The sequence below is a fragment of the Dermacentor albipictus genome, chromosome 1, assembly GCF_038994185.2.
Source record: "Dermacentor albipictus isolate Rhodes 1998 colony chromosome 1, USDA_Dalb.pri_finalv2, whole genome shotgun sequence".
Lineage (NCBI taxonomy): Eukaryota > Metazoa > Arthropoda > Arachnida > Ixodida > Ixodidae > Dermacentor > Dermacentor albipictus.
Window position 1 is genome coordinate 121,908,427 of NC_091821.1, and position 13,767 is coordinate 121,922,193.

Consider the following 13,767-nt stretch of genomic DNA (forward strand, 5'->3'; position numbering starts at 1 on the left):
AGTATGTGATCTATTGTGTCGGGAATATGACAGACGCTGCAATCAGGGCTCTGTTCATGTCCAATCTTGTGACAGTATCGGCAAGTGTACGCCATACCAAGCCATAAACGATGGACAAGTGTTTCTTGGCCTCTCTGCAACTGAAGTAGAAGCCAGAATCACAAACCAGCGTCAAGTCCATGGAGGCACTCTTGCTTATGTTTGGGGTTGTCCCATTGTCATGCCATAGAGGTTTTGATGGAATTATGGAGCAAGGCACGTATGTCATACTGGGAAAAGTTAAGTTCAGGAATGTGGTAAATGGTGGTGCACTGATCCATGTAATGTGCTCTCAAAATGAAAATTCAATTCACTGTCCTTTTAAATTATCCTCTCCATGTCATTTGCCCAGTGGCATAAGGGGGGGCAAGAGCTAAAGGTGCAGTTTCCACCGTTGATGTCTGGATGGCTTCTGTACAGATACTCAGCAAGGTTTAGTGGCTGGCAAGTGACCCTCTACCAATTAGCTTCCAATTCCTCCGCACTTATCATTTTCATTGTTCTTCTTCATCTGCATTATCTTTAAATGTTTGTTTTTTATTAGCTTTTGTTCAGGAAAACCCTCTGGAAACATGCAAAAATGGTGGGAGCATATTTTGTATACCACTGCTGCAGTGGAATCAAAACTTCTGCCATGTTTCCTGCCACAGCTTAGCTTTCTTTCCCATTCCCCATCTGCTATGTTGCCCCAGGTTTTTATTTTTATATATTTTACTGCATATTGTTCTGTATTGTCCGCTAAAAGAGAAAACTTTTTTCAGGGACTTCTACGAGGATGATGCCTTGATTCTGTCTGAAGAAGCGGTTGTTATTGGTGGCCTTCTTGTTGGGCTAAATGTCATTGATTGCAACCTTTGTGTGAAAGAAGAAGACCTCGATTCACAGGTGTGTAGTTTGTTGATGCTATCTTTCATCTTGTTCATTTGGGTTTAGACTGAGCTTTCATTGTTGTCTACATTCTGGCGTTGCATTCTAGTGGCAGCAGCATATGGCGCAGCTGAAGCGCGACTGCGCGGGCCCTATCTTGAAAGTGGTGTGCAGTGGGTACAGAGTCTAAACATGCTGAGGGCTGATAGCTTCATGTGTGCTGTGTTTTCGCAGCTTAGTTCTCATTGAAATGAGAGGCAGCACGAAAGACAAACTGCTTGCTGCTGCTGCCACTCTTCCTCAAGTAAATTTTTTGGCAGTGAGTTTATGCAGTGATCGAGTGAGATGTGTTCATGTTTGCCTATGGGCATGTGACACCATGTTTGTTCATTTCTTGAACTTTCCGAGTCTCTTGGAAGACTTGCTTGTCGTCCTTGTGTGTATGCTAAATCTGTCAACCCTGTACACTTGTCATGTTAAAAATTCACACCATTACACAATTTTTCTTGTTAGTAAATTGATAGTAAAGTAGCCTATGATTGTCTGCTGAAAGTGCACTGCCACTTTACGCGCGGTGGCTGACCAAAAAGAAAAAGGTCTAGTACATGTGCATATGCCATTTACAGCATGGAAATGTAATTTTCTTTCAAAAGATAAGAAAGACTTATATGTATTTGCATTTTTTTTCCTGGTGTTCATCTAGTGAATTCATGTCCATCGATTTGACTCAGGATTGTCAATTCAGTTCATTGTTTAATTTGATCTTGTCAGGAGATTTTGCTGGCAGGAATACACTTTTCCAAGATTAATAAGCAGCATCTCATTGTTTTGATCCTAAAAGTGGCAGGTGTAAAACACATCAGGTGACACACAACTGCGCACCCAAGCTACTGCTGGCAGCCAAAAGTTTGTGTCATAGCAGCTTTTGTGTGAAGTTTTCCTAATCGAGACAATGAGTATGACACTAGGGGGAAAAGATGTGCTTAATGTAAATTGATTTTCCATTTAGGCCTTGGTGATGAGCAAACATAGAAAAGAAACAGAGAGGTGCTGGCTTTGTGCTGCTTTCTGAAGAGATAGAAGATTTGTTACTGTCAACAGGGGAGTATGTGGCCTGTAGCCCTTTGACAAGCAGTGCCATTGTGCACACATGAGCAGCAAGCATGATCAGCTGTGATGGCAAAATCCACAGGATTATTTTGAAGATATGTGTGTGTTATGGGTGTCTTCAAGTGTAGTGAAAGCTGGGCCTGATGTTGGTGCATAAAGCCAATGCTAGTTAAGAAACCCCACGTGGTCCAAATTAATCTGAAGCCCTCAATCATTGCTCCAGCATGTAGGATCTCAGAATTGAATATAATTAGAACAATTCTTGGTGGCATTTAAATACTGTTTACTGTATGGCTGGCGACCATGGGTTACTTGGCAAATAATTGTAGGAGTAGAAAGTTCTGACAGATTTTACCCTCCTACTTGTCCACAAGATCATGATCCCATCAACAGGTTGCATTAATGAAAGTTGGCTGTACTTGCTGATCAGTTTTGGGTGGCTGGTATGTTTAACTTACATGCCCTTAAGTTGTATCGTTGAAGTGAATATAGTGCTCATTAAAGACGCCCTGAACCACTTTTTATCGAATTCGAGAAATGCATTTGAAGTTAAAATCGACTATTTCAGACATACTCTCCTGCAGAAAGTACTTCAGTGCAATCAGAAGAAGCGGAGTCATTGGCAGTCAAAGGTCGCGTACGATTCCATTAGCTGTGCTCCCATTCCTTCTTCAGTGCCTTCTGCGGTGGAGCAGGACGTGCTTATGACACTCCACTAACTAAAGTTCACTGGGGCACACAGTTCAAATTTGATTTTGGATGTTCATGTAGATGCCACTACTTCCAATTTTAGCCAAATGTAGCCAAAGATGGTTGTCCTGAGTGAGCCGCAGTGCGCTCAGCCAGCAGACTCGTGGCGGCACCCTGCGGTGGCCGTGACGCTACACTATGTAGCAGACCACAGCTACATCCAACTGTAGCGTGTATGCACAGCATTTGTTTTGTGCACGACAGGACTTGAGTACACACTCACACTCGTACGCTGCAGTCTGGCTGTGCTGCATGCTACGAACTGGCTTTGCTTTGCACCAGCTTGACCGATGGATAGTAGCTGCATCCAACTTGCACATTTTGAAGCGCTATCGCATTCAATACGAAGTGAAGTCTGCCAAAGTGTCTAACCAGGAACGGCTATGAGTGAGTACGTGCTGGAAAGCGTGCGTGTGGTCCGACTTTAAAAGTCCCTTCACCAGGCCACTCAGTAAACTTCTGTTATACCCTGAAAGTTGGTACTGGGGAACGTTTTGCCACAAAAATTTTTCAAATCGGCTCATCAATAGCCGAGATAGAAATATTTCAGTGCCGCGAACCCATGATTTCAGGAGGTGAGCTCCACTGCCAAGCGAGACACTCTCTCCAGTTGCCTCATCTAGCCTCCGCAAGCAAAATTCCTTCCCTGCGTTCTCCCATACCGGGCCTCAACGATCGCGTGACACACATATCGCGAGCCCTGCCTTCATTTTTTTTCCTCGCTTTTTTGCGGTGCAGCGCACTTCCACTGACGGCGTTGCGCGTGAGCGGTTGCGACCTATCTCATTTCGCGCAGCGCGCGATTTTGCATGCTGTGCACGAGGACACCTGACTAGCAGTATAAGTCTGTGCTACACGAATACTGAGGCAGACACAAGCGGATCACAAAGCATGATCCTGCGCTGGAACATGGTAGAAAATGACATAGTTTCAGTGTCTGCGCAAACGACTGCACGACGAGGGAACAAGAGCAGACGAAACGGAAGTACATCTGCCTTGCTGCGGTGCGCAGTGAAACAAAAACATGCAGACATTTGGTTTGTGTGTTTTATTATTTCTCTAAGGTTTCATTCATCTATTCTAGCAACATATTACATAGATTACAGATGTTGCCTTGAATAATTCTTGAAGTCACCTGTCACCACGAGCAATGTCACTGCGTGAACACGTGTATGTAGAAGCACTAGCACGTGTACGTCATCCTACGGCTAGGAGCGTGGCGGCCACGAGGAGAAGGGAAAATGTCATTCAGTTTGAAATTCCACATCTTTCCGCGGCCCGTAGTGATGTAATACTTTGCAGACAGAATCGTTATCACGCACTGTGTGGTGTGCACCAGTCAGCTCAACATGACCAGACCTAGTGAGGGGCCCTTTAAGTTTTGCGTGGTTTGAGGCTAGTTGAGTGTTCAAAACGAGTCGAAACGAGCGAGACCCGATGACTATGACACCAATAAGAAGGGTGGCCAAAGTTTAATTTTACATGGGGGCCGCAGCCGAGCATGAGCAGACGATAGTAGGCTTATTCCGGAAGTATGTAAGCAATTCTTATCGAAATTCTAAAGCAGATTTTTGCTTACTTCAGCCTGTTTGTTAAACTGCATCAATAAATACACTCAGTAACAGTGGGAAGAAGCACATTGATCCAGACACCCTTCTTGATTGATGTTAGCTATTGGCCAATAGTAGCTGCAAATTGGAATCTGCTAGATTACGAAATAAAGCATCCAGAATAGAGTGAGGAGCAGGCTTCTGATGAGAAGAGAGCATTTGAGAAAAGGTGACTTCACGCACCTGTTGTGTGTGCTACGCCCCACGCACAACTGCAAAATTTGGCAGATATGTTCACAGCAGCGTATGCTACCCGCAGACTGTGTTTTTTCGTCAAGCCCGAGGGGTGGTTCAGAACCCCTTTAAAGGAACACTAAAGACGATTTCTTACTTTGTCTAATTTCTTCTGTGAATTTTAATTTTGTGTGTCTGCATCATGTTTGACCCTGAATTTTAATATATAAAGCTGTATTTTTTGAAGGACCGTATTAATGGAAAAGGATGTTTTACGAGTCATAATTGTAGGTATTGATGTTTATTACAATAAGTGCCACCAAAGACATGCAGTGCCTTTGGTTAGCTATCATTGGCCAGCATATGTAGATGGATTAGAAGGCATTTGCACTGAACAGATGATAGTGTTGCACATTTGATACATGGGTCAGGCATTGTATGAATGCTTTCTAGAGTGAACACAAAAGTTCGACATTGCATGTTTGAGCATGTATGAATACAGATTACTGTGCACGTCCCTACGCGCTGCAGTTCCCAGGTTCTTGTTACAGAGTTCCCGATTCACTTCCTAGTAGGCAGATTTGTCGTTCCACCTCTGGCACAGATTTTATAAACCATGGGAAAAAGTACTGAATGAAGCCCAGGCTGAGTTCGGTGCGACATTGCTGATTGGAGCTGAACTTGAGAAAAACCTGTCCTTTGATGTGTTTACTTTTGCATATCTTAAAGCCACCTTACATACAGGCCAGGATGTGTTCAATCAAGATGCAGTGAAATACGATTGCAGGGAATTTTCGCTTAGTAAAAATATTAGGACATAAACCAACCACATGTTATTCACTCACAATGCTCTTGTGCACTATAATGGGTACTGTGAGTTCAGGGTGCACACTTTGCCTAAGGTTACAAAATGCTAGTGATAAGGCAAAACGTGAAGGAATTCTTGCTTTTAAAAAAATCTGTTTCTTTTTCTTTCTCATTTCTAGGGCACATCCTACAATAGGCTGAGTGTTTTATTGCAGATTTTTAGTCAACTTCCAACGAAACTTCTTTTATAAGGAAAGAAAAGAAATTACATTTTTAGAAGAAATAAATGAAAATTTTCCAAGCATACAACTTTATAATATACTAGTTTACTTGCAAGCTAATAAACTGCAATATTTTTGTCACTGCATGAATTAAGCCTTCCTTCGTAAAAAATAAGTGAAATGTGTATTTAGTTCTGACCCCACATTGCTGTGCCATTATTGTTTTAGGGGGGAGGGGGAAGGGAGGGGGACCTTAATATTCAAAGCAAACCAATTCAAACAGTCTGAGCAAACTCACACGCTTGCAAAAAGACAGCATCAGCATACATTAGTTATCTAACACATGATTGAAAGAAAATGTCACACTGTACCACCACCCTCACATGATTTCACAAAAAAGGCCTCACAATTTGATCTGAAGAACTTTAATGACTAAGAGAAAGCGGGAAATCCACATTCATGCAGACACGAACGTTTAAAAATTAAGTTGTGGAGTTTAACATCCCGAGGCTGCACAGTGATTTATGGGGCACTGGGCATTAGAAACCCCAGATTAGTCTTGGCCACCTGAGGCTCCTTATTTTGGACCTAAATCGAAGTACACAAGCGTTTTTGCGTTTTGCCTTTATCAAAATGCAGCTGCCATAGCCAGGGTCGAACAGGCATGCTCGAGCTCAGCAGCACTCAGCAGCAGCCACAGCCGCTCAGCTACACCAGGCGTCATTTAAAAATTACTTGGCATGGGAACGACCCTATAAGAACTTCTTGAAGGCTTTATTTTAATTACTGGTATACATGAAATGCACTAACAAGATGCAGTTGTGTTATTTTAAGGTGCTCCGTGCTTCAAGCTGTGAGTGAGTGATTTTTTATATGGAGATGTGTATGTCTTTGTGTAGAACTCCTGGCTTACTTGGTGCACATTTACTCTGCTTTTTTGTTTTTCTCTCTCTCTCTTTCAACTATAGCAAGGGGTCATTGACTTTGGCCTTTATCTTCGAGAAAATTCTCACAGTGATGTATCCACAGAAGGGTAAGTTTAATTTTTCTACATCTTTATTCATCCCAACACTTAGGGTAAATGCGTATACTTTCAACTGTGACTCAGCTTGCTGAAAGTATCTGTCCGAGACCCTTGTTATCCTTAGTATACACTTCATCATTGTCTTATCAACCAATTCTAGATTGTGGCAGTTAGCTGTAAATTGCGAAAAAATTCCAATATGTTCGCTTCTGCCATGCTGTTTGACAGCATTGTCTGCTACCATAAGTTGACTCCACTTTTCAAATCACCACAGTGTTAGTGCAGTCGAGTTCCTGTAATTAAACCCTGACAGCACTGCAAAAATTGATCAAATGATCTGGTGGGTCAAATTAAGCAAGAAGCAGAAGAAATGCCAAAACAGACTGCTGATTGATTTGGCAGTATGTATTTGCGCAATTCTAACATTTCCCCTAATCAAATGTGTGCCCATTTTCCATGTGTCCAAAGTGGGTCCAACTGCTTTTGATACAACTGCATGATGATGCTGCAGAAGCGAGCACAAATAATTTTTTTTTTCTGTTTTTGACTGTAAATTCACTGCTGCATGCAGTGCAATAATATTTGGTTCACATGTTCACAGGAACCTCATTAACAGATCAGCAATGTTTTCTTACTATGTTCAACAAATGTTTCAGGTCCCCTTTAAGCTCCTCCAAGACAAATGCTGCCACTAAGGGGAGTCGCTATTGAGGTTACCATAAGGGTCAGGTGCATGTGTGCTAACTGCTCAGGTTTGAGTTATCTGGTGGAGCCCAAGTTTAGGAACAAAATAATGAAAGTTTGGGCCCATAGAAAGGCATGGGCACCAGCCGGGATGTTCGGTCAGGATTGAATTAGCCAAAAAATCGCATTAACCAGAGTTTAATTAACATGAGCTGGCTATATTCACTCTTTCCCAGTCTGCTTGCAAGTTCTGTGTGCATAAATGCAGCTTTGTGCGTATACAGTGTGTATTACCTGTTTGCTTTTTGCTCACTAGGGTTGAACCTGCAAGCATGACTGCTGTGTTGGACCAAAAAAATTATATTGAGGAGCTGAACCGTCACCTGAAGTAAGTATTGTTCATTTTGTCATCAATTTTTGCCCTAGCTCACCTGAATGCAGCAAAATGAGCTGATTTTCAGACATATTGCTGTAGATATGTATTGTTTCTTTTGATAGCTTCTGCCTGTATGCATAGGGGAATATTTTAAAATGTAGCTTATTCTATAGAATTATCTATGGAATAAAATGAATGTGGAAGTACCAAGTCAAGAAATTTTCGAACATTAGCTTGTATTCTTAACACATACTAACAAGAAAAGAAGCTACATGGAAGGACCTTTGCCTCTGCCAACGTTTTCTGAAATATTGAAAGCCTAATAATTCTGAGCGTTACTTGCCAATATCATGGTATGATCATGAGGCACACCGCAGTGGCGGACTCAAGATTAATTTCGACTTCCTAAGGTTCTTTAACATGCACCCAATGCACGGTACACAAACGCTTTAAGCATGTTGTTCCCATCGAAATGCCATCTCTGCAACCAAGATTGAACCCGCACCCTAAAGCTTAGTAGTGCAATGCCATAGCCACTAAGCTACTGCAGTGGGTAATGTTGAAAGCTGTGAAATATGTATTCAGCTGTGTAAGATGTGGCACATAGCATGCATTTTTTTTTTGGCAGGTTATTAGCTTTGGTGCCATGACTTTGCAGAAAACCAGTCGCCGCTCTGCAGAGTTGACCTGTGGCAATTGCAAGAGTACAGTTTCTTTCATTCTACATTTTTAGGAGCTTGTGGATGAAGAAATGTGGTATTAAAAATGTTTTGAACAAGACACTGTGAGCTAATTCAGGACCATTCATGTGATCTTTCCAGCGTGCCTAATGAAAAATAAGTCTATGCCCACATGTGAAAGGAAGATAACATGAGACCACACACATTCTGTAATCCATGTGTTGATGCATTAAGCTGATAGGAATATATGCTTTTCACAAAAAAATGCCCATGGCAGATATGTGCTGAATTCAGAATTGATTGAGACTTCATTAATGGGCTAGCATTGTTCCGCGAAATTAGGAAACTTCACTTAGGTTGAACCTTTGCACATGACTGAATAGGTTATATTATGCACAAAAGGTTTCTAGTTTATTGCATGCCATCACCTGGAAGGTCAAGAAATGATATGTGGACGTTAAAGTTTACGCTTGTGTTCATGCAAAGGTGTCAGTATGCAACAGCACATACTGGAAAACATGTTGAAGCAACAAGCAGGGGGAAAGGGGGGGGGGAAGAAGCTTGCTGTAGGGGTTATGGTGGTTGCATAGCCATGTAGCTATCCCATTATGTACCAAGATGGCTCCGCGAAAGGGGAAAACATGTCATCCACTCAACAGTAGCCAAAGCTACAAAGGAAACAAAACCATACGGTGGTAATCCATGCCAGTGGTAAAGGTGGCAGTATAATGAAAGGCAAGAGTCAGGAAATCAACATTGTGAAAGCTCTTTTCCCCGGCCAGTTTCAGTCATACCAAGTCTGTTAAGTGAAATACAGTAGAATCTCGAAGGTATGATCAACCCTAATGTGAATTTCGGTATGGTAAGAATTTTTCGAAAATTCTGGCCCAAGCCCATTACCGTGCAATCCCGACGGAGCCAGCGAGAAGATACCAATTGGCTCGAACTGGCTGGGCAATCCATGAGGTGCCGGCAAGCTGGTATAGCCTGGTGCTGGCTATTGTCAGGCTGACAGAGCTATCGCACCGATGCATTAGTCGCATTCCTGTTGCGAGGGTGACCTACGTTACTTTGCCGTGACTTCGTCCCCGCATGTGCCCCCAAAAAGTACAAATAGCTTTTGCTTTCTGCATGTGTGCATGCATGCACTCTCTCTCCCCATCTCATCTCACACTGTGGCTCATCACCTGGCTTGTGGTGATGCAGTGATGAGTTCGCATGCGCTTGTGCGCATGCTATTGCTCATTGCAACTCATTGCTTCAGCTGCTTCGACACGTGTGGGGATATTATGGCAAGTTGTACTCGACAAAGGTGTCTTCTCGGGAGTGGAAAGCCCTTTCCTTCAAAGAGAAGCTCGAAATTCTGAGAAAGGTGGATGAAGACCGAAAGAGGAAGCACTTTGACATTGCAAAGGAAAACATGTCAAACATGAAAACATGCTACACCTTGCTCTCATCGACACTGAACACGATTGTCAGGCAACGCTACCAAATTCTGAAAAATGTGGAGTGCTTTAGTGTTAACACGAAGAAAGCAAAAACAGCACAGCATGTCCAGCTTGAAGACATTTCTCTGGCACGGTAAATAGAGGCAGTGAAGTTATGCATAATACAGCTGACGAGATCGTGCTTTTTATAAGCGTTGAAGGTTTTCAGACCTCGGGTGGGTGGCTCCACTGCTTTAAAGCAAGACACGGCCTGGCGTAAGCATTGAGGCACAGAAGGCCGACCAATCCGTCATCAGTGATTGGACGACAAGTACGCTGCCTTTACCTATAGCTGTATACAAGCCTCGATATTTTTTTTACGTTGATGAGGTGGATGTTCAACATGCAGCCTGAGAAGAACTGTTTTAAACTGCAGGCAAGCCAGTGTAGACAAAAAAAAAAACAAGGAAAGGCTAGTAGTTCTGTTCTGGTGCAGTGCTGACGGATTGAAAAAACTTCAGCCTACACTCATCGGGTTGTATGGGAAGCCCCCAGTGCTTTAAATGAGAACGCCGTTTGCCTTGTGTTTATAGGGCAAACAAAAAGGTGTAGATAACAGCAGTCCTGTTCCAGGAACTCCTTTCCCTCCTTGACAGAAGGATATCTGGTAAGAATAGGAAGATCATCCTGATTACTGCCAGTGCGCCACCCACCAGAAGCAGGTGACTTAGCAGAATGTCAAGCACCATTTTCCAACCCCTTCTGGTCCACCGTCTTCTAGCAAAAATTTGCTGCAGAGATGGCAACCTATGGATAAGTGTGTTGGCAATCATACACTTTGTAGCCATCACTTGGGACTACGTCACATCGGTGACTGTGGCCAATTGTTTCCAGAAGTGTGGCTTTTTCAGTCCTGTGGTAGCCTCTCCAGCACCAGTCGAACCGACAATCATGGAATGGGACCAGCTGAATTTTGAGTGCTGCTTGGAAGACTTCGTCACTGCTAATGACGACCTTGTCACTTGTGGTGTGCACATAGTTGAAGACATCATGGATGAAGTTGTGTCGGAGCTTGCAGTCTCCAGTGATGATGGAGACAACAATGCAAACATGTGCAACGACTAGCAATCACCACTAACAGCTAAGACACTATGTACTCGCGCTTGACATTCTAAGGCATGCTACGGGTGCGGACGAGGCGAGCGACAACACCCGCAACTGTTTAGATGGTTTCGAAAGAAGGTGCCTTCTGGAGGATCTTGCAAAGAAGAAAATGTAAAAAGAGCTTTCCTTTGTCCCAAATAAAGAATTTTCAGGTGTGCTTGTATTTCGTTACTTTAATTTCCAAGTTTTTTTGTTTTTGGGTGATTCAATTTTTTTTCCCCAACCCCAGAGATTGATTCCTATCATCGGGATTCTGCTGTAGGACCTCATTGGTCATATAGCTTCCTAGATAGCTCTGTTCCTTAAACTTTAATTGTCTGCTTAAATAATGTCAGGGACAGGCTTCAATTTGTCAAACTCATTGGATCTCTAGAATCAGTAATTATGACGTTTAATAAAGCCATTGCTTTACTATGTAGATAATTGCGTAAGTCACCCTTTATTTCTACCCCACTGCAAAAACAGTAAACGTCAGGTCACCATATTTTAATTGCCCTCTATTAGAAAGATCAGAAAGATATGGAACCAGAAAGCCCGCCTTTGTGCATAGCATCCGCCGTGAGCATTTCCCGGTAAACATTACAGTTACATACGCTTCAGTTGTCGGGAAGTGTGAGAAGCAGTCGGAGATCTTTGAATGCTATCGCATTCTTCTCTTAAAGGGGAAGTTTAAGTGTCCTCCAAATTTCTCAGATCGCTAGTTTTCAGACGCCAAGGGACAAGCAGATGTGACGAGCGGATATGTGACTCGGGGCCTCTCAGTAAGCGCTGAAAACATTTTCCTTTTTTATTTTTACACACAAGTGTTAAGTGGTGTTCAAATTCAGCGAAAATATATTGTGTACCTAGGCGCGCTCAAGACTGCGTGCACGCGTGAGATTCCGGAAACAAGAGGTTAGGGCCACCGAGAATTGACGCTATATCGTGCAACACGAAATCTCTACGAAAAGGGCTTTGCAAATACACTACTGACATACCTTTCACATGCTTTCTCGTGGCAACACTAGAAAAATATAATGTAGACAAATTCCGAACATCTGCACCTGCCGCAATTTCCTCTTTATAAGTCTACAATATGTAGAAGCTAGCTTATACAGATCCTGAAAACATATTTGGGGAACCTAATATGTGAATAAATGTTGGCACTACACACTCAATAACACCACAAATATTCAAGAACTTATCCACAGCAACTTACGAGGCGGGCTGCCAAAATGGGCTTTCTTTGAGGACGCGAAATTTCCGCACAAAAGGTACAGAGAAAAATTACGGGAAGGTTTTTGTTTACAGTATTCACGCAAAAAATAAAGGAAAGCAAGTAGCAACAACACCTAGCTGTAAAGTTAACTCACAGATTTTCAGCATGTCAGAACGATCGTATATGCGTCCATTCCTTTCGTCTACATCTGCAGTTATGCTTTCTTGCTTATTTGGGTTTGTATTCCCGAGAAGTGTATTGCGACCGCGGCGGTAGCAAAGCCGTCAATTTCTTGCAAGTGCGAAATGTTCAAACCATGTCTGACTGATCGAAGAAGGCGCCAGTGTAGGTTAAATGAGGCATACAATTCCGAACTCCCTAGCGCTGGGCCCGCCGCGTTCCCAGAAGAACTATGGGGTCAGTTACCCCCCTCCTTATTTCCTCCTTCTCGTTAGCTCGAGTATAACCACTGTCCAAAGCTGTAGAAAGGCTGAAGACACCACTGGGAGCTGTCAAGGTCGCCTGCTTTGGGTGAGGCTCAGAGCGGTATTGATATTACGGTGCGACTGACCATTCTGAATAGCTACCCGGGAGCGCTAGTTTTTGGATGCCAAGGGACAAGCAGACGCGACGAGCAGATGATACGCGGCTCGGGGTCTCTCGGTAAGCGCTGAAAACTTTTCCCTTTTTTATTTTTACACACAAGCGGTGTTCAAGTTCAGCGAAAATAGATTGTGTACCTAGGCGCACTCAAGATCGCGTGCACGCGTGAGATTCGGGAAACAAGAGGTTAGGGCCACCGAGAATTGACACTATACCGAGCAACCTATGACAATAAAACCTGCAAAGGGCAGACAAATCAGCAGATCTCTTCGGCATGTTGGGCCCTCTGGGCCGTACTTATCGGTGACAAGGTAGCCTCGCTGCCTGCGGAATTATCTTACTGTGCTATGCCGAATGCTCAGTTGTGGTAGTTGGAAGTTCAAATCCCCCCCCCCCCCTCGTTTTTTTTTTAATTTGACATTCTCCAGTGCACTACATCTGTTGGCTTGGAGTGATGCCTGACGCCGGCGAAAAATGCCGAGAGCGAGTGGGACTATACTAATCCAGGTACAACCAAATTAGGAAGGCCCACTAAGCTTGAACAAAGCCACTCTCTCACCAGAACAGGAATTGGCCTCCATGGTGCAGTATTCGGCCACAACCTCCCTGAATGATGTCTACAATTAACCAATGGCCCTCAGTTCCCAGCAGCTGTGGAGCACCTGACCAAGGCGCGGGCAGACATGTAACGCAGCAGAGGGTGCTAGGAATGTCTGGGTCCAGACAGGATGGAATAACAGTTGATTTAGTCAAAGATGGAGGAGACATAATGCTAGAAAAACTGGCGGCTCTCTATACAAAGTGTCTGTCGACTGCAAGGGTCCCAGAAAACTGCAAGAATGCAAACATTATACTGATCCACAAAAAGGGAGACGCTAAAGAAATGAAAAATTATATGCCCATTAGCTTACTCCCAGTGTTATATAAAATATTTAACAAAATAATCTCCAATAGAATAAGGGCAACACTGGACTTTAGTCAAACAAGGGAGCAAGCTGGCTTCAGGAAAGGATACTCTACAATGGATCATGTC

General features: G+C 43.3%; 1 protein-coding gene across 3 annotated transcripts in view; it reads left to right on the plus strand.

Annotated features, from left to right (window-relative positions):
- The window catches only part of LOC135904821 (RUN and FYVE domain-containing protein 2), a 116,904-nt gene that overhangs the window by 32,973 nt on the left and 70,164 nt on the right, over positions 1-13,767 (plus strand). For all 3 annotated transcript variants that reach the window (XM_065435804.1, XM_065435805.1, XM_065435802.2), the window contains 3 exons: positions 801-924; positions 6,547-6,611; positions 7,603-7,674. In XM_065435804.1, the coding sequence (XP_065291876.1) occupies positions 801-924; positions 6,547-6,611; positions 7,603-7,674 (261 nt within the window). The remainder of the gene's footprint in view (positions 1-800; positions 925-6,546; positions 6,612-7,602; positions 7,675-13,767) is intronic.